The following is a 21838-nucleotide window of genomic DNA, read 5'->3' as shown; positions in this document are numbered from 1 at the left end:
GTCTATAAACATTTTTTCTTTATTTCTCTTTTTAAATTTATTTTTAATTTTTTCAATTACCATTTACATTTAATATTACTATTGTGTATTAGTTTCAGGTGTACAGCATAGTGACTAGACAATAATATACTTTACAAAGTGTTCCCCTTAATATTTCTAGTACTCACATGGCATCATACACAGTTATTACAATATTACTGACTATATTCCTTATGCTATACTTTACCTCCCCATGACGACTTTACAATACCAATCTGTGCTTCTCAATCCCTCCATCTTTTTCACCCAGTCCTCCAAACCCCCTCCCTGCTGGCAACCATAAGTCTGTTCTCTGTATCCATGAGTCTGTTTCTATTTGGTTTGTTTATATTGTTCTTTAGATTCCACATATAAGTGAGATCATATGGTATTTGTCTTTCTCTGACTGACTTATTTCACTTAGCATAATACCCTTTAGGTCCATCCATAATAGTGAGATTTCTTTTTTATATAGTGTATAAAAATTTAGATTGTCATCTAATGTGAAGAGCAAGGTTGTTCTCTCATTCTGTACATACTTCCAGGGCACATAAATGTTTTGAGACTCATTCTCTCATTTTGTAGCCATGATAATTTAAACTTGATTCTACCTTTCTGAAAATTTGGGAGGGAAGGAGAAGAATTGTGTGTAGCATGGTAGGAGTATGGATTTTGGAATTAGACTGCTTTTGATTTTAATTTGGCTCATTTGTCATCCATGTGACCATGGGCAAGTCCTCATTGGCAAAACAAAGATTTTTACCTTTTATTGTATAAGGATGGAAAGAGATAACATATGTAAAGCAGCTAGCACAGTGTATGAGTAAGAGTTCAATTTCAATGGTAGCTAATACTTGTGGGCTAAATTTTCCCAATAAACTATCCTGGTTGTGAACAGTTTCTAGTATGGAATTGACAACCATATCACTGGCCTTATGCTACATATATAGTTTTAAAAAATAAAACCATCCATCTTCCTTTCATGTTAATTTCATTGGTTCTTGGCAATACCATGCTGTTTTGAGCCTTTCCCTGTTCTCCATGAGTTGGCACTTTTTCAGACTTTATATATTTTTTTGTCTCATTATTACAAAATGCTGGAATAACTTGCAAGTCCTAGCAGCAGTTTCATTCATCTGAATAGTGATGGACCATATTTTCTGGGAAACCATCAGTGAACAACAGCTAACAACTGTATAGAGTGGGGCAGGAGTGGGAGGGGGTTTGAAGGTCACTACTTGGTTCACTAAGTACTTGCTGTGAACACTTTTGATTGATGGTGTGGAAATTTTTGCTGATTGCATTCCCATTTCAGGAAAGCATTGACTTGCTTTCCCTGAGCAGATTTCTGATTTTTTAAAAATATATTTATTGATTATGCTATTACAGTTGTCCCATTCCCCCCCCGCAACTCCACTCCATCCTGCCCACCCCCTCCCTCCCACATTCCCCCCCTATAGTTCATGTCCATGGGTCATACTTATAAGTTCTTTGGCTTCTACATTTCCTACACTATTCTTACCCTCCCCCTGTCTATTTTCTACCTATCATCTATGCTACTTATTCTCTGTACCTTTCCCCGCCTCTCCCCCTCCCACTCCCCTATTGACAACCCTCCATGTGATCTCCATCTCTATGGTTCTGTTCCTGTTCTAGTTGTTTGCCTAGTTTGCTCTTGTTTTTGTTTTAGGTGTGGTCCTTAATAACTGTGAGTTTGCTGTCATTTTTACTGTTCCTATTTTTGATCTTCTTTTTCTTAAGTAAGTCCCTTTAACATTTCATATAATAAGGGCTTGGTGATGATGAACTCCTTTAACTTGACCTTATCTGAGAAGCACTTTATCTTCCCATCCATTCTAAATGATAGCTTTGCTGGATACAGTAATCTTGGATATAGGTCCTTGCATTTAATCTTGGGTAATGTAATTATGATGTGCCTTGGTGTGTTCCTCCTTGGGTCCAGCTTCTTTGGGACTCTCTGAGCTTCCTGGACTTCCTGCAAGTCTATTTCCTTTGCCAGACTGGGGAAGTTCTCCTTCATTATTTGTTCAAATAAGCTTTCAATTTTTTGTTCTTCCTCTTCTCCTTCTGGCACCCCTATAATTCGGATGTTGGAACATTTAAAGATGTCCTGGAGGTTCCTAAGCCTCTCCTCATTTTTCCGAATTCTTGTTTGTTCATTCTTTTCTGGTTGGATGTTTCTTTCTTCCTTCTGGTCCACACCATTGGTTTGAGTCCTAGTTTCCTTTGCATCACTATTGGTTCTGTGTACATTTTCCTTTGTTTCTGTTAGCATAGGCTTCATTTTTTCATCTGGTTTTCGAACAGATTCAACCAATTCTGTGAGCGTCTTGATAACCAGTGTTTTGAACTGTGCATCTGATAGGTTGGCTGTCTGTTCGCTGCTTAGTTGTATTTTTTCTGGAGCTTTGAGGTGTTCTGTCATTTGGGCTATTTTTTTTTTTTTTTGTCTTGGCGTGACTGTTACTTAAAGGGGCGGGGCCTTAGGTGTTCACTGGGGCGGGGTAACGCTGGTTGCTGTGCTGTGATGCTGTACGTGGGAGAGGGGCCGAGAGGGAGCAATGGCTCCCGCTCCACTCGCCACTGGACCTCAATCTTTCACTCCACTTGCCACTGGACCTCAATCTTTCACTCCGCTACCCACAAACAAACTGGGCTCCTCAGGTGCTGGTTCCCGAGTGGGTGGACTTGTGCACGCCCTAGGCCCCTGTGGGTCTCTCCAACAACCTCTCCTGTGAGGCTAGGAGTCTCTCCTGCTGCCGCTCCAACCCCCAGGGGTGTTTTCACTCAGAGGTTTGAGGCTTTATTTCCCCACACTGGAGCCCTGGGTTGTGTGGTCTGATTTGCTCCCCGCCGTTTGTCCGGTTTATCTGTGCGTGAGTGTGGGGCCACGGGGTGCTACCTGCCACTCTGCCTTCCCCGTTCTCCACCACTCTGAGTTCGGCCCTCTCGGTTTATCTGTGCGTGAATGTGGGGCCGCAGGGTCTGCTAGTGGTCAGACTGCCTGCCCCGTTCGTCCCACACTCCGCCAGTCTCGGTCCCCCCACGGCCATGGGAGTCCTCTCTGCCCCGGTGCCCGTCTCTGCCCCTCCTACCGGTCTGGATGAATGTTTATTTTTTATTTCCTTGGTGTCGGACTTCCTTGCCGTTTGATTTTCTGTCAGTTCTGGTTGTGCGAGGAGGCGCAGTGTGTTACCTACGCCGCCATCTTGGTTCTCCCCTCATATCCAGATTTCTGATTTTAGTTGAGTATCAGCATGCTAAACTTTTGACGTTTCACTCAGATGGCAACATTAATTGAGCACCCACTGTCTACTGAGCACTATACAAGAGTTAAAAATAAGTAGAAGGGCCAGTGATGGCCTGTCCCAGGCTGGGGGCTGGGTTAGGCATGCTCTCCTCCAAGGACACGAGCCTGACTGGCTGGGCAATTTATAGAGTCAAGGACGGTGGGCTGGTGAGTGCTCAGCTAACATAGTGGTTACAGGGCTGGGAGTGCTGGCTCACAGGGGAGAGTCATCACAGGAAAACCAAGGGAGGGAGAAGAAATGAAGTTAGGATCCTTTATTGGACGACAAGGAATGAAGTTTGGTGCTGTGGCCAACAGCAAGAGGAGGCAACCCTGTAGTCTGAAGTCTTGTTTGAAAGCTGTGGAAAGGGAGCAGATGGTGGAACAGGAGTTAGGCCAAGATCAGAGGCAAATAGCCAGTACTTCTCTTGGGAGTGGGTTGTGCTGACATGGTATGAGGTGCAGTGCCACCTTTTTCAAAGGGCAGCACAGGACACCCCCAGGAGTCAAGCCAGTGAGCAGAGGGTCCTTTTTTTAACGGGACCTGTCCTCAGTGTTGAAGAGGCTCTGTGCCTGGCTAACAGGTTCCACACTCTTTAAAGCAAACCTGCTGTACAGAGCAGGATGGAATCATATTAATACTAATAGCATCTTCATTTCTTTAGTGCTTTTAATGCTTCAGAGTACTTTCTCCTCCTTTACTGCACATGCATAAAGTGCTGCCCTTTCCCTATGAAGATGATGCCCATACTTCCCATTTGTACTTCTCCTTGGCATTGTTTTCTTGCAAGTGTTTATGGACTTAGGTTATTTAAAACACAACTTTCAGTCTGCTGGTAACCTACAGGAGCTAGAGGTGTCAGAGTGAAGCTGTATATTGTCTGTATAATCCACTTTTGTGAGTTGAATATACATACTCATTCATTAATTCAACTAAAATTTGTATTGTGCACCCATTAGGTAGCAGTCACTGCTTTAATGTTATACCTGTGTAATTGTTTCTATATAAAAGATATGCCATATATGTTGATTATCCTATAATATCACTGCTTATCCAGAGGCCAGACTGATAGTAATCTCAACCACTCAGAACATAAATTGAACAAAGGCAGTGAGAGAGGTTGGATGCTGAAAAATGAAGACTTATTCTGCAGGAAAGACAATTGCCCTCAGGCAGTTGGTCAGACCAATAACGCAGCAGATGATAGCAGCAGGACTCACTGGCCTCCTGAGAAATGATAGCTCACACCAGAGGGAGGAGACAGAAGAACTCTTAAAAATAGAATAATTTCTTTTGAATGTACCCTAGTTCTTTGACACAATGGTCCAAGCCATTTAGTTTAGGAGTGAACAACCACAAAGGTGACAACCATTGAGATCAGTACTGCATTAAATAGCACCCTAATTGATGTTCATAATGCTATCAGCTCATGTTTGCACAGCTTTATTGTTTTTTAAAGATTTTATTTATTTATTTTTAGAGAGGGGACGGGAGGGAGAAAGAGAGGGAGAGAAACACCAATGTGTGATTGCCACTCGTGCACCCCACACTGGGGACCTGGCTCACAACCCAGGCATGTGCTCTGACCTGGAATTGAACCAGTGACCCCTTGCTTCACAGGCCGGCACTCAATCCACTGAGTCACACCAGCCAGTGCTCACAGCTTTATTTTTAAAAGACAGTTCTTTACATTACTGGTCTTATTAGGGCAACATAAAATCTCTATGGCAGCATGCATCGGAATCACCTGAAGGGTTTGTTAAAGCACAGATTGCTGGACCCCACCCTGGAGTTTCTGATTCAGTAGGTCTGGGGTGAGGTCCCCAAATCTGCCTTCTAACAAGTTCTTATGTGCTGATGATGCTGGTTTCAGGGCCACACTTTGAGCTACTTCATAAGGTATGTTTGTCCTCTTGTATTAGTATTGTCTCTATTCTACATGGGAAGAAATGGAATTTCAGAAAGGTTGAATTACTTAACCAAGGCCACACAGGTGGCAGATTTCAGACTCAAATTTAGGTCTTCTAAGAAGAAGCCATATGCTTTTTCAACTATGTGCTGTTGTCTCAGAATTTCCCCTAAAGAGTTAAGAGAGGGTTTAATACAGTTTAGATTCTAATTAAAATACTTGGGATTAAAAACATCACCATTCTGACTATTAGCAAAAAGACAAGAGATGACAAGTGCTGGTGAGGATGTGGAGAAAAGGGAATCCTTGTACACTGTTGGTAAAAATGTAAATTAGTGCAGCTACTATGGAAAACAGTATGGAGGTTCCTCAGGAAATTAAAAATAGTACTACTATATGATCCAGCAATTCCACCTCTGAGTATATATCCAAAGGAGATGAAATCATTATCTCAGATGGATATCTAGCGCCTCCATGTTCATTGCGGCATCATTATTCACAATAGCTAAGATGTGGAAATGACTTAAGCGTTAACTGATGGATGAGTGGGTGAAGAAAATGTGACAAACACAGTGAAGAAGGAAACCCTGCCATTTGTGGCAATTATGCTAAATGAAATCAGTCAGGCAGAGGAAGACAAACACTATGATTTCACATATATGTGGAATCTAAAAAGCCAAACTCACAGAAACCGAGAATAGATTGGGGGTTTGAGGGGCTGGGAGCTTGGGGAGTTGGGGAAATGTTTGTCAAAGGGTACAAACTTCTAGTTATAAAATGAATGAGTTCTGGGGATGTGATATACAGCATGGCGAAAGTTGCTAAGAGAAGAGATCTTTAATGTTCTCACCAAACACACAAAAAAGGTAACTGGGATGTAATGGATGTGTTAACAAACATAATTGTGGTAATCATTTCAAAATATATACATATATCAAATAATCACATTGTACACCCTAAACTCACACAATATTATATGGGAATTACACCTTAATAAAGTTGGGAAATAAACATTGTCATTCTAGTTTATTAGAAAACTTATGTATGTTGCAAATATTCTTCCTTCACAATGCTGGATGATGTTTTGGGATGTCTAGCCCTTTTTAACACTTAGAACATTTATATAAGTGCTAAGAAATCAGCATGAGTGCATAGAAAAGGAATATGAGGAGGAAATGGGTGTTTGGATAGACTGGGGCAGGTGAAGATCCTTGGGAAAGAGCCATGAGAGAGTGGGAAAGCATGCAATTTGGCAGGCCAGTAGAAAGCTGGTATTTTAGGAGCATCTCTCTGCACTGATAATTAACCTGGAATGCTGGTATTGACTTTGACTTGTTGCTCTTCACTGGTATTTTAAACATGAAAAGATTTAGTACGTGATTGAGATTCTTACTAAATCATGGAAAGGCTGGAAAAGTGGAAATCATGGAGGTTCCCTGCCACGAAGAAATGGAGAGCTGCTGCCACCCAGAATCAGGAACCTGTAGGGAATGTTGCTCATGACCTCAAAGCTCCTCCTGGCTCTGCATGGTGGAAAGGACAAGGAAACAAGGAGGCTGTTGCATATTCATCTGCCAATGCTGCCAGAGGAAGCAGAAAGGATGTCTGTATTCTCTCTTTCCTCTTCTGAATCTTGCAGGAACTCAGGCTCATTGTTGAACCCTAAGACATTTCCAGGTTAACTTTTTAAACAGGATACACTTGGAAAGGAAAACTGATGTCACTACACAGATGTGGCTGTGGCCTCTTACTCAAATTATCATCTAGGGGTGGACACATAGGAGTTTGGCCAGAAGCAAAGGTTTTCACATCTCATCACCAAATCTCTGAACTGTGCATTCTCTCTGCATTTGCAGTTTCAGGATTTGAGGTTTTTGTTTTTATTTGATTTGAGAGAGAGAGAGAGGAAGTGGGGAGAGAGAGGAACAGGAGAGAGAGAGAGAGAGAGATACAGTGAATTGCTGTTCCACTTATTTATGCATTCATTGGTTGAGCCTTGTATGTGCCCTGACCAGAGATTGAACCCACAACTGTGGTATATTGGGACAGCACTTTAATTAACTGAGCCACCTGGCCAGAGTGAGTAAATTTTCAAAGTAATCTGACAACTTTACATTTTATATATTATTGGGTAATCTGTATAATGAGCTTGTTTGTTTGAAGAAGAGAACACGATTTCATAGTAGATGGAAAATATTATGATGACTTCCAGCCAAAATGGAGGCATAAGTATACTTTGTCTCCTTGCACAACCAAAAGAAGGACAACAAATTTAAAAACAAAAAATAACCAGAACTGCCAAAAAATCGAACTGTGTGGAAGTCTGACATTCAAGAAGTTAAAGAAGACACATTCATCCAGCCCAGCAGGAGGGGTGGTGACAGGCAGCAGGGGCAGAGAAGACTCATGGCAAGGTGATGGTTGGAGGACCAGAGTGGGAGAGGCAATGGCTGGTGGAGCAGGTGGTCCCAATTTTCATGTGGATAAACCAGAAGGTACAGCTGGGTAGCGAGACAGACCATGCAACCCAGGGTTCCAGCACAGGGAAATAAAACCTCAAAACCTCTGACTGTAAAAGTCTGTGAGGGTTGTGGTGTCAGAAGAAACTCCCAGCCTCACATGACAGTTCATTGGAGAGACCACAGGGTCCTGGAACGTACACAAAACCACCAACCTGGAAATCAGCACCAGAACGGCCCAATTTGATGGTGGGTAGCAGAGGAAGTGACTGAAAACCAGCAGAGAGCTGAGGAAGTGCCATTGTTCCCTCTCAGATCCCTCCCCCACAAACAGCACCACAACCCAGCAATATGGGTTGCCTGCCCTGGCGAATACCTAAGACTCCACCCCTTACTACATAACTGGCATGACAAGACAAAGAAATATGGCCCAAATGAAACAACAGATCAAAGTCCCAGAAAAAATACAACTAAGCGATGAAGAGATAGTCAACCTATCAGATGCATAGTTCAAAACACTGGCAATCAGGATGCTCACAGAAATGGTTTAGTATGGTTGCAAAATACAGGAAAAAGTGAAGGCTAGGCAAAGTGAAATAAAGGAAAATGTACAGGGAACCAACAGTGATGGGAAGGAAACTGAGACTCAGATCAATTATTTGGACCAGAAGAAAGAACGAAGCATTCAACCAGAGCAGAATGAAGAAGCAAGGATTAAAAAAAATGAGGAGAGGCTTAGGAACCTCCAGGACAACTTTAAATGTTCCAACATCTGAATCATAGGTATGCCAGGAGAAGAAGAGCAAGAAATTGAAAACTTATTTGAACAAATAAGGAAGGAGAACTTCCCCAATCTGGCAAAGGAAACAGACTTCCAGGAAGTCCAGGAAGCTCAGAGAGTCCCAAAGAAGTTGGACCCAAGGAAGCACACACCAAGGTACATCATAAGTACATTAGCCAAGATTAAAGATAAGGAGAGAACCTTAAAAGCAGCAAAAGGAGACAGTTACCTACAAAGGAGTTCCCATAAGACTGTCAGCTGATTTCTCAAAAGAAACCTTGCAGGCAAGAAGGGGCTGGAAAGAAGTATTCAAGGTCATGAAAGGCAAGGACCTATATCCAAGATTAGTTTATCCAGCAAAGCTATCATTTAGAATGGAAGGATAGATAAAGTGCTTCCCAGGTAAGGTCAAGTTCAAGGAATTCATCATCACCAAGCCCTTATTATATGAAATGTTAAAGGGACTTATGTAGGAAAAAGAAGATAAAAACTATGAACAGTAAAATGACAACAAACTCATAACTATCAACAAACAAACCTAAAAGAAAAACAAAAACTAAGCAAACAGCTAGAACAGGAACAGATTCACAGCAATGGAGATCACATAGAGGGTTATCAGTGTGGAAGGGGAGAGGGGAGAGTAGGGGGAAAGGTACAGGGAATAAGAAGCATAAACGGTAGGTAGAAAATAGACAGGGGGAGGTTAAGAATAATATGGGAAATGTAGGAGCTAAAGAACATATGTACGACCCAGGGGCATGAACTAAGGTAGGGGGTGCTGGTGAGAGTGGGGTACAGGGCAGAGGGGAAGAAAGGGGGGAAGAAAATGGCACAACTATAATAGCATAATCAATAAAATGCATATATAAAAATGAAAATATGAAATCTAGCAGCAGCAAAAATATGGTAGTAAATATTAATAGTTGTAACATCTGGGGTGTAGGAAGTTCTGTTTTTATCCTTTTGTTTACTTATACCCTATTTAAAATTTATTTATTATAACCACATATAACTTAGTTTTAAAATTACATAACATTATGCCCTGACTGGCATGGCTCAGTTGGTTGGGCCTTGTCCCACAAAGTGAAAGGTTGCCTGATCCCTGGTTGGAGCCCATGTGAGAGGCAACAGTTTGATGTTTCTCTCCCTACCTTTCTTCTCTCTAAAATAAATAAAGAAAATCTTTAAAAATACTAAATAACATCTTATACACAATGTGTCTTTCAACAGAGCTCACAGGAGACACATGAAGTCAGATTCAAGAAGGGAGTGTGGGGTGTAAGATTGTGGCTCACAATTTGCGATTTAGTTCCCTCACTGACTTTTAAGGGAATTGGGCAAAAATAATTGTTATGTTCTTCACTCTTTCTAGGAATGGATTATTGAAGCAGGTGAACATATTTAACTTTTCAATATTTATGACCTTTTATATGAAAATATAAAATGTGAGCACTAGAGTCTTTCTACTTGTAAATAGTCTTTCTGGTTTTTCCTGATCACAGGTATATGCATTCTGAAATGAATATACTAAGTATCTGTATTAGTTTACTAAGGCTGCCACAATGAATACTCAGACTGAGTAGTTTAAAGAACAAATTTATTGTGTTACAATTCTGGAAGGTAGCAGTCTGAGGTGTTGGCAGAGGCCAAGGTGTTGGCAGAATGGAGTCTTTCTGAGGGCTGTCTTCTTCTTGTGTTACATAGACTTCCCTCTGTTTGCATCTGTGTCTAAATTTCCTCTTTTTATAAGGACACTAGTCATATTTGGTCAAGGTCTACCTATGCTAATGACCTCATTTTAATGTAATTATCCATAAAGATCCTATCTCAATTTGCAGTCACATTCTGAGATACTGGGGTTAGTACTTCAACATATGAATTTTTGAGGGGAAACAATTCAGTCCATAAGAGAATTTGAAAAACATATCTATCTGTCCAGATGCCCTTTGGTTCTATAATCACAAATGGCTCATATATAGTGGATTTAATGTGTTTTGAATTAGGGACTCCTTTGAAAATGAAAAGCAGGGCCTTCTAACCAGAGATGCACATACACACTAAATTTCACATCAGAGGGTTTACAGACATGCTCCAGACCCCTGCCTCCTCATTCAGTCTATGGATCCCTAACATCTAGTCCAGATGTTATTAAAACCATCTGGGAACATCTAGTTCCCAGTTCAGATGATAGTAAAACCATGGAGTCACAATTCAGTGATCAAGTCTATTAGACTGGTTGTTTGTAAGTCACAAAACATAGCAAAGTTCATCAGTAATAAATTACAATTTTAGATCTTTCCACTAAATGTTTACAGTTCATTGGCTATAAACTCAGCAATTCAAAGATTTAAAAGCAGCTCCGTAAAACTCATCATTCATTGCTCTGGCCAGTGTGGCTCGGTTGCAACATTGTCCCATAAACCAAAAGGTGGCAGGTTGATTCCCAGTTGGGGCGCATTCGTGAGTTGGGGGTTGGGTCCCCCGGTTGGGGCCCAAATGAAAGGCAACCGATGGATGTTTCTCTCTCACCTGGATATTTCTCTCTCTCTATCCCTCCCTTCCCCTCTATCTAAAATCAATGAGCACATCCTTGGCTAAAACAAACAAACAAAGAAAAAACTCATCCTCACTCTAATAGAACCAAACACCAAATGCATGCCAGCCATTCTCCTGAATGATGGGAGTAGTTCTCATGGTTTCCAAAGAAATTTCCTGATACCAGATTTTAAGCACAGATTAATAATGAAGGAGACCAGGCCTGCTCTTGGGCAGTCCCTGGGTCTATGTAACTGTTAAAAAAGAAGGGACTCTTACCCTTTGCGACAGCATGGATAGACCTGGAGATTATTATGTTAAGTGAAATAAGTCAGAGAAATAAAAATAGCATATGCTCTCACTTATATGTGGAATCTAATGAACAAAATAAACTGATGAACAAAATAGAAACAGAAGCATGGATACATGGAACAGACTGACAGATCTCCAAGGGGAGGTAGGTGAGGGACACTGGATAAAATATGATGAAGAGATTAGCCAAAGAACATATATGCATAACCCATGGACACAGATAATAGTGTGGTGAAGGCCAGGGAGGGAGGGTCTGGGTGGAGGGAGGCAAGGACAGGGAAGCGAAAGACATCTGTAATAGTGTCAACAATAAAAAAAAAACAAACATGAGATGGGGTATACCTGGCTACATCTGAAGTTCCTTGGAGCAGTGGTCTAGCTTTGGCTAATCAGTGGATAGGGGCTCCATAGGCTAATTGAGTTGAGTTTCTGTTTGGGGCCTTCTTTCATCCAAACTATAAATGTGTTTGTTGCTCAAGGCTCAAAAGGAACTTGTTATTACTTGAAGCTGACACTAGTTTCCAAGGGTGAGACCTCTATATAGTCCTTGAAAGTAAGCAGGATTAGATATCTTTTGCCTTGTTGTCATTTATAAATTAAAAAAAGGGAAAAAATATGAGCCAGTATTTGTAGAAATGAGTTTCAAATGGGCCCTATACCCTGTGTATAGAGCTTTCAATAGAAGATACAGACTTGAATGAATCTTTAGAAGGGTGTGGAAATACTTTGACTCTTTTTTTCAGGTATGTATGTTACATAAATGTGTCAATCTGAGCTCAGTTATTGGTTTTTGTGGTGTTAGCATAACACTTTGACAGGGTTTGTGAGTCAGGGAAAAATTGATATTTGTGTTCAATTTATTTCAGATTCTGAAAAATTATGTGGTTCTTTTCAGGTTTTTTAAAAAAGATTTTATTTATTTATTTTTTAGACAGAGGGGAAGGGATGGAGAAAGAGAGAGACAGAAACATCAATGTGTGGTTGCCTCTTGCATGCCCCCAACTGGGGACCTGGCCCACAACCCAGGCTGGGATTTGAACCAGCAATCCTTTGGTTCACAGGCCAATACTCAATCCACTGAGCCACAGCAGCCAGGGCTCCTTAACTGAACTTAACTGAAGTTAAGTCCATTTAGACTTGATTTAAGTCCATTGTCAAAACAAAATCTAAAATGCAAGAGATCCAAGATGACTTCAGAATAGCTTGAAGCTCCCTCCACTTGCTCCCAGACCTGGACTGGTCTTGCAGCTAAACCACAGAGCAATCAACTCAAACATCTAACAGAGAGTGAGTGAGAGTATGTGTGAGTGAGAACATACGTGGATGAGAGTGTGGGGAGTATGCATGAGTGGGCAAGAGCCTGCCTGCCTGCAGGGCACTCAAGATTGGGTGGTCCAGGCTCTCCTAGCAGAGCAACTGCCACCACTGCTGCCCAAACTGGCACTTCAGGCTGTGCAGATTCGGGGTGGCTGCAGATGGGCTCAGGAACCATGAGCTCCAGGGGTGGAGAGGGGCAGTGGGGGAGGGGCTGGCTGCAGAAACAGCACAGTGGGAATGGGACCACCTGAGGCTGAGAATCTCTGGAGGGAGCAGGAACAGCATATTACCACCACCCTGTGTTATAGTATCATTGCAGGACTCTTCCCAGTGCCATCTGGGAGAGATCCAGAGAGAAACTTTAAAACTGTTGGAGGCTCTGGCGTGCAGTGGCCACCCCAACTGAAAGACACTCTCTGATTTGGGGGGAGGAGGAGCATGTGGAGAACAAGCCCTACAGGGCTTTGTGCTGCAGCATGGGGGCCACACAGAAACTCTTTTAAAAGAGGAGCTGAGGCAAGACTCAAGATTCAGCAGGGACCCAGTGCTCGGGTAAATGTGTGTGTATGCAGTAGCTCTGCTAACAAAGAACTCAGAGAGATAGAGTCACACTGAAGGGACTCTGGGACCCAACCCAGAATGGCTGGCTAGCAGGGGACTGGACAGAGAGCAGAGTTCAAGCCCAAGCCTCCAGTGAAAGAGTGGCAGACTAGGGACTAGGCCAGAAGCTGAATGCCTGAGATTTACAACAGCCAGGCAGGTCCCCTCACAGGCAGGATCTCACAGGACCTCACAGGTCCCCAACACCCACCTGCAGGATTACAGGCTCTGCAGATCAGTGATGTCTGGCTCAGGAGTCTCCTGCTGAGTGCATTTCCCCAGGGAAAGAAGAAAAAGCTCTAAAAGGGCCCTTTACCAGACACTATAACCTACACTGTTCCTCTGGCCCTGATCTACTAAAACCATCAGGGCAGAGAGATTAGAGAGAGGTGATACAAGGCGGGTTCAGGGCCCCTCTCAGCTTCCGTGCCTAAACACTAGGCTGTCTGCATCAAGCAGGAAAGAGTTGCCCCTTTTATACAGATTGGCCCCTCACAGGAAATGGACAGCTAATTCACCAGAAACCATACATTATTGGAAAGAATCTGGGACAGATCAAGATGTGTGGTGAGGGGACGGGGAAACATTCCCACAATCTTTCCTAAAGACTGAATAGTGTACCCTGAGGATGACCCAGGGTTCCCACCCTCCTGATTGCACCAGAGGCCACCTCTGGAGGCAAGTGAAGAAGGTACTGTCAGGCTTCTCGGGTCATTACATGAACCACTCCTGGGCCCTGAGCTGATGGAAAGCTGGCAGAACAGAACAGTGGGGACCAGCCAAGTCCGAAGGAGAGAGCCATAGACTGTGGGTCACTTGTAGTCTCAAGCAGGCTGCCAAGGGCCAGACTAGGACACCATCTGACATTACCAGCGATGGATCCTGAAAGAGAAGATAGTGGTAAACACTGGATTCTACTGAGATGAATTCCACTGTGGTCTTCTTCATGATTTGCATTATTTTCTCTCCCACATAGCTTGTTAACACTCATTTATTTTCCTTCAAGTTTGTGACTAATGTTTCACTAGTTTTTATGTTTTATTTTATTTCCAATTCTATATTTTGCTCCCCCCTTCTTATTCCATTTTATAATTTTCCTTCCCCTTATTTTTGTTTTAAATTTTACTTTTTCTCTTTCTATGACTTGTTTCTATTCTGCACTCTTACTATTTCTCATTCCTTCAGACTTTCAAAACCATTTTTCTTGTCATTAGCCATTTCACATCCTTTTCCCCATTCTTAAAATGCCTTTATTCTCTCTCCACCTTTATCAGTCTTTGCTTGTTGGTTGTTGACATAGTGGTTGTTGTTGCATTTCTTCAATTTTCTTCCTAGATGCTCACTATTTTTATATTTAAAATCTCAAATTTTACCATTCTCCTCTCCATTTTACATTCTTCATGACCTTTCTTTTTTGTTTTAAATTTAAATTTTTCCCTGTCTTAGATTGGTTTTCATTTCTTACTCTTAGTATTCTCTCAAAATCACATTCTTTCCTCTAGACATCTCATAAGCTTTCCTTCCTTCCTTCCTTGTTATTCCTATTCCACCTACATTAATCTTAAATTTTTGTTTAAACCTAATACTATACATTTCCCTTCTCTTACTTTATCCTGCCTTCTTCCATCCCATTTTTATTTATGATGTAAATTTTATTTTCTTTCATTTTTCTCCTTGTTTCTGCCCCATACTCTTATTATTTCTCCTCTCTCTGCCTCTCAAAATCATTTTTCTTTCAGTTAGGCATCTCATATTCATTTTCATTTCTTATAATAGTCTTAATCTCTTTACACCTATATTAATATTTTGCTCATTTGCTGTTGATAGTGTGATTGTGGGTGGAGGGTATTTTTGAAGGTGTGGGTTTGTTTCCTGGGTTGTTTGGTTTTGTTCTGGCAGCACCTGTACAAAATCATACAACATATGGCAGGTGGTATGACTCTTAGCCAGCCAGCCAGAGGGAAGGACCCACCAAAGTATGAACCAAGAACAACCACAATCCAATAACAACTAGAGAGCCTACATTAAAGGCATAAAGAGCATCCCAAGACCATCAAGCACAAGAGATCAAGGAGACTGTACCATTGAGTCCCCCAGGTCTCCTACCACAGATCACATCACAAAGAAAGGGAGTCAAAACAGATCAATCTAATACACAGAGATAAACAAGAAGAGTCACTTTAAATGGGGAGACAAAGAAACAACCCCCAATCGAAAGGAAAGAAGGAATACCCAGAAAAAGTGCTAAATGAAATTGAGGCAAGCAAACTATCAGACATTTAGTTCAAAATAATGATAATAAGGATGCTCAAGGAGCTCAGTGAGAAATACAAGGAACTCCAGGGATGCTACATGGAACTTACTGCGAACTACACCAGCATGAAAAATGACATAGAAACTATGAATAAGAGCCAGGGGGAAATGAAGAATACAGTATCTGAAGTGGCACCATGACCAGGGACCCAACAATACATTAGAAGGAAATGAAAACAGGGTAGATGAAGCAATTGATTGAGTCAGAGAGCTGGAGGACAAGTTAGAAGAAAAACTCCTTGCCAGAGCAACAAAATGAAAAAAGACACAAAAAGAACGAAGAGGAGTTAAGAGAGCTGCAGGACAACATGAAATGTAACAATATTCATATCATAGGTATACCAGGAGAAGAAGAGGAACAAGGGATGAAATAACTGAAAAAGTAATGACAGAAAACTGACCTAACTTGTTAAGGAGAAAAGTCACACAAGTCCAGGGAGCACAGAGGGTCTCAATCTAGATCAACCCAAAGAGACCTACTCCAAGACACATCATAATTAAGATGGAAAAATTTAAACACAAAGATAAAATTTTAAAGGCAGCAAGGGAGAAACAGCTAGTAACATACAGGGAGGTCCGATAAGGCTATCAACTGATTTCTCAACAGAAACACTACCGACCAGAAGAGAATGGCAAGAAGTATTCCAAGTAATGAAAAACAAAGGACAGCTACCAAGACTACTCTACCCAGCAAGGCTCTCATTTAAAATGGAAGGTGAAATAAGGAGTTTCCCTGACATAAAATGGCTAAAAGAATACACCTCCATCAAACCAGCATTGCAAGAGATGCTAAAGGGACTGCTTCAAGAAGATGAAGAGAGAAAGTGAGAGAGAGAGGAACACAAGAACAAAGGGGAAAAATGGCAATGAATAAATACCTATCAATAATAACCTTAAATGTAAATGGCACAAAATACGTATCTATCAATAACCACCTTAAATGTAAATGGCTTAAATGCTCCAATCAAAAGACATAGGATGGCTGAATGATTAAGAGAACACAACCCACATATATGCTGTCTAAAAGAGACCCACCTCAGAGCAAAAGGTCTATACAGACTGAAAGTGAAAGGATAGAAAAAATATTCCAAGCAAACGGAAATGAAAAAAAAAAAAACTGGGGTAGAAATACTTATATCTGACAAAATAGATTTCAAAACAAAGGTCATAAAAAGAGACAAGGATACTACATAATACTTAAGGGAGTAATCCATCAAAAAGAGATAACTCTTGTAAACATATATGCACCCAACATAGGAGCACCTAGATGTATAAGGAAAATCTAGGAGGACTTCAAGGAAGATACAGCAACACATCCATTGTAGGGGATTTGAACACCCAATGTCAACAATGGATACATCTTCCAAACAAAGCATCAACAAGGATATTGTGGCATTGAACAACACTGTAGATATGGACGTAATTGATATATACAGAAGCTTCAACCCAATGAAGCAAAATACACATTGTTTTCAAATGTACATGGAACATTTTCTTTTTTTTCCATTTGGAGCTTTAAAAAAATACATTTTATTAATTGTGGTATTACAGTTGTCCCAGTTTTTTCACTCCTTTATTCACTTCTTCCCTGCACCCCACCCCCAGCAGCATTTCTCCCCCTTTGTTCATGTCCATGGGTAATACATATAAGTTCTTTGACTTCTACATTTCCTATACTATTCTTAACCTCCCCCTGTCTATTTTGTACCTACCAATTATGCTTCTTATTCCCCCATTCTCCCCCTCCATCTTCCCACTGATAACCCTCCATGTGGTCCCCATTTCTTTGATTCTGTTCCTGTTCTACTTGTTTGCTTAGTTTTTATTTTTGTTCAGTTCATAGATGTGAGTTTGTTGTCATTTTACTGTTAATAGATTTGATCATCTTTTTCTCAGATAAGTCCCTTTAATATTTCATATAATAAGGGCTTGGTGATGATGAACTCCTTTAACTTCACCTTATCTGGGAAGCACTTTATCTGCCCTCCCATTCTAAATGAGAGCTTTGCTGGATAGAGTAATCGTGGATGTAGGGCCTTGCCTTTCACAACTTCAAATACTTCTTTCCAGCCCCTTCTTGCCTGCAAGGTTTCTTTTGAGAAATCAGCTGACAGTCTTATGGGAACTCCTTTGTAGGTAACTGTCTCCTTATCTCTTGCTTTTAAGATTCTCTCCTTATCTTTAATCTTGGGTAGTGTAATTATGATGTGCCTTGATGTGTTCCTCTTTGGGCCAAATTTCTTTGGGATTCTCTGGGCTTCCTGGACTTCCTGGCAGTCTATTTCCTTTGCCAGGTTGGGGAAGTTCTCCTTCATTATTTTTTCAAATAAGTTTTCAACTTCTTGCTCTTGTTCTTCTCCTTCTGGCATCCCTATGATTCTGATGTTAGAGCACTTAAAGTTGTCCTGGAGGTTCCTAAGCCTCTCCTCATTTTTTCTGAATTATTGTTTCTTCATTCTGTTACGGTTGGAAATTTATTTCTTCCTTTTGTTCCAAATTGTTGATTTGAGTCCAGGTTTCCTTCTCTTCACTGTTGGTTCCCTGAATATTTTGCTTTATTTCACTTTGGGTAGCTTTCATTTTTTCCTTCATTTTGTGACCTTACTCAACCATTTCTGTGATCATCCTGATTACATATTTTGACCTCTGCATCAGATAGGTTGGCTATTTCCTCGTAACTTAGTTCTTTTTCTGGAGTTCAGATCTGTTCTTTCATTTGGGCCATATTTCTTTGTCTTGGCACACCTGTTATGTTGTAAGGGGGTGGAGCCTTAGGTATTTGCCAGGGTGAGGCAACCCTCTTTGCTGTGTTGTTGCACTGTCTGTGGGGGAGGGGTCAGGGAAAGGACACCACAGCTCCCTTGCTCTGCTCTAGCCCCACTTTCCAAGGAACTCTCGTGTGAGACTGGGAGTTTCTCCCATCGTGGCAACCCCTGCAGTACTTCACAGCTAGCTTTGAGTCTTTAGTTTCACATTCAGCCAGCCCTACCTCAACCATGCAATCTGCCACATTGCTGTGTGTCCTCTCTGCTTGGCTGCCCATCTCCCACCTCTGCATCTCCTACCCATCTGGGTGAATATTTCTTTAACTCCTTGGTTGTTGGAGTTCCACACAGTTTGATTTTCTGGCACTTCTGGGTGTTTATTTTTTTTTAGATTGGTTGTTATCCTTTTGGCTGTGAGAGGAAGCAAAGCATTTCTATGTATGCCTCCATCTTGGCTGTAAGTCTCAACAAATATTCTTTTACCATATAACTTTTAGTGATAATATTCATGGCATAATATAAATATTCTGGACTTTATTTAAAAGTTTCTTTATTTTTGGAAATTTAGACAGAATCCTTTTTTGGTGGTTAGGAATTTTCATGAATCTTGGTAAATATATCTATGAAAATTGTTATTTTTCTTTAAAAAATTTTTATGCCCATCTGAGGACATTTTTAAATTGCTTTTAATGAGAGAGGGTGGGAGAGAGAGAGAGAGAGTGAGAGAGACGGGGGGAGAGAGAGAGAGGGAGGGAGGGAGAGAGAGAGAGAAACAACAATGTGAAACATTGATCAGCTGCCTTTTTGTACGCAGCCTGACTGCATATCAAACCCACAACCTGGGTATGTGCCCTGACTGGAAATAGAACCTGCAGCCCTTCTGTCTACAGGACAATGCTCCAACCCAGTGAGCCACATTGACCAGGGTCAAAATCGTTATTTTTAAATGTTAATTTTGGAAGGACATATAGGAAGGTCAGTTTTCTTACAGCTGACCCTGACTCCACAAGGAAGCAAGATGGCAATATAAGGAATAATTCTGATAAAAAGTGAGTGGAAATGTTCCCTTTGGGTTTTTGCACTGACACCAGTTCCAGAGAACCCTGAACAAATTTAAATTCAATATTGCTTTGCCGATTTCATTTGACACCCTAAGTTCTAAGATATTCAGTATATTCTTTTTTTCTACCTCCCTGTTGTTCATGGTCCTGATTAGTGGAACTCCTGGAAATAACTAATCAAGCCAATAGCCACATCCTCAAAATGTAGATCTAAGTCTTTGATTGTTTATTTTGTGAGATAATAGATGATCTTAACAGTGTATTTCCTGAAGTAGCCTACATTTCCTGAGGACATTTCTTTAGTTCTTATTGCACATACAAAAAACGTTATATCATTGTTATTCTGGGTGTATCTGCTTTGTTGGTGATTTACTACAGATAGTCCTGGCTTTTTTTGCCCCAGCACATTCCTGGAAACTCTGTCCTCAAGCAGATTTTTTCAAAATCATGTTTTCTAATGAGAATAACACCACAATTGGAAACCAATATATTCCTACCAATTAACTTAGAATCAAATAAATCATGGGTATGGTAAACAGTATGTCATTAAAACACACAAATATCTTTCTAAATTTTCTTCAGAGCAATCAGAGGGATTCAAAGTGGTTCCACTAATTCAGGTAATATAAAGTGAGCATAAACATATGGCACATATTTTTAATTCAAAGGGCTCCAAAATGTACATAGAATGTGTTAATAGAGACTACAAAAACACAGTGAGATGAACCTGTAGGATTAAATTTGGCCCACATCTAGGTCTTTGAGGCCAAAGAAACTTGAAAAAGGTCTGTCTTCCCTCAGATGACAGATAAGGAAAATGGGTCTCACAGTATTAGTGACTTGCTGGAGGTAGCCATGTTTATATTAATTCAATATGTAGTTAATGACACTTTTGCTTCCTGTCTTAGACGTAGTAAGCAGATAGTGTAGTGTCCTTATCAGAATGCCCTTCAGGGCTGAGGCCCTTATTACCCCATCTAATAGGATGGTGTCAGTGGACAGCTCCCAGCTCAGTCCCTCTCTTGGGCTTGCCCTTGGCTGCTGAAAGCCTCTTTATTCAAGGGCAGCTTACATCTGATGACCGGGGTGTCTGGTTGAGGCAGAGATATAAAGGCCTGGCCCTCTCAGCCCCAACTGAGGCAACTTGAAAGGGCCAGTAGGATCAGCTGAAGCCTTTGTTGTCTCTGCACGTGGCTCAATTTCTCCCCCTGCCAGTGCTGCTTCTTTTGTTTCCCTCCAGGTGTACTGATCCTGAGAGCACTTCCTAATAAATGTCCTGCATCAAACTCCATTTTAGAGTTTGGTTCTCAGGGAATTTAACTGTGATGTTAGACAAATCTTAGGGGGACATTTTAGATCATTGAGCTTTTTGAAAAAATTTGTACCATGATTTCTGAGGACACAGGGTCCTCACCAGTCTGCATTCCCACCAATGGTGCACTAAGGTTCCCTTTTCTCTGATGCGGACTCCAGCCAGCGGTGTCCATGGTGTTGTGGATGCAACAAACAAATTCACACGGACTACAAAAGTCCTGTGGAGAAAAAAGGATGGCACAACCACTCTCTGAGAGAGACAGCGCTTCAACTTTTGCCTGCACAGGCTTTTATTGCTTTCTAATAGCATACATGAAAGGTTTTCATTCATTATGCTCAGGTTTGCTTTAGGTGATTACTTTTTACAGATAACAAAGGAAAGGATGTTACTGATTACTTCCTACAGATTAACAAGGAAAAAATGTTGCAAATGCAAGGGAACGATAAGAGTGATTGGTCTGCTTACCCTCTGTCCTTGGGAGAATTAGCACAGACTTCAGAAAGTTACTTTAAACATGTGCAGTAAGCATTTGCTGCTTCAACTGAGGGTAATGGAGTTTTAGCAAAAGTAAGCCTCAAAGTAGCCTAGGTATAATACAGGCCTGGTTTCCCACCGGAAAGCCGATCTATGGGTTTGGCTTCCTGTGTGCCAACTAGCACCTATCGGTTTTCTGATAGGGATGGGCTACATTTGCCATTCCACATGGATAGGTTCCCTATATTTCTCCACAAACTTGCCATTGTTTGTTGATTTGTTAATGATGACCATTCTGACCACTGTAAAGTGGTATCTCGTGGTTTTAATTTGCATCTCTCTGATGGCAAGTGATGCTGAGCATCCTTTCATATGTCTCTGGGTCCTCTCTATGTCTTCCTTGAAGATGTGTCTGTTCAGGTTGTTTGTCCATTTTTTAATTGGATTGTTTGTCTTCCTGGAGTGTAGTCATGTGAGTTCTTTACATAATTTGGAGGGAAAATCCTTTTCTGAGATATCATTTGAAAATATATTTTCCCATATGGAGCCACTGTGGGAAACAGTATGGAATTTCCTCAGAAAACTAAAAATGGAATTGCCTTTTAAGCCAGCAGTTCCACTGGCTTATTTCAGGATTATACCCTAAGAATCCTGAAATACCAATTCAA

The 21838-nt window shown here is 41.1% G+C and overlaps 1 protein-coding gene across 3 annotated transcripts in view; it reads right to left on the bottom strand.

The window, feature by feature from the left end:
- Positions 1-21838, bottom strand: part of LOC123478118 (uncharacterized) — a 141866-nt gene that overhangs the window by 42539 nt on the left and 77489 nt on the right. The window contains exon 5 of one of the 3 annotated variants that reach the window (XM_071221248.1): positions 18887-19003. The exons of the other annotated variants lie outside the window; for them this stretch is intronic. Within the exon in view, the coding sequence (XP_071077349.1) occupies positions 18919-19003 (85 nt within the window). The 3' untranslated portion in view covers positions 18887-18918. Of the gene's footprint in view, positions 1-18886; positions 19004-21838 lie in introns of those variants that run through there. 3 annotated transcript variants of the gene reach the window in all.

The sequence above is a fragment of the Desmodus rotundus genome, chromosome 4, assembly GCF_022682495.2.
Source record: "Desmodus rotundus isolate HL8 chromosome 4, HLdesRot8A.1, whole genome shotgun sequence".
NCBI classification, from domain to species: domain Eukaryota; kingdom Metazoa; phylum Chordata; class Mammalia; order Chiroptera; family Phyllostomidae; genus Desmodus; species Desmodus rotundus.
Note: the sequence above shows the minus strand (reverse complement) of the source record. Positions and strands in the feature narration are given on the sequence as shown.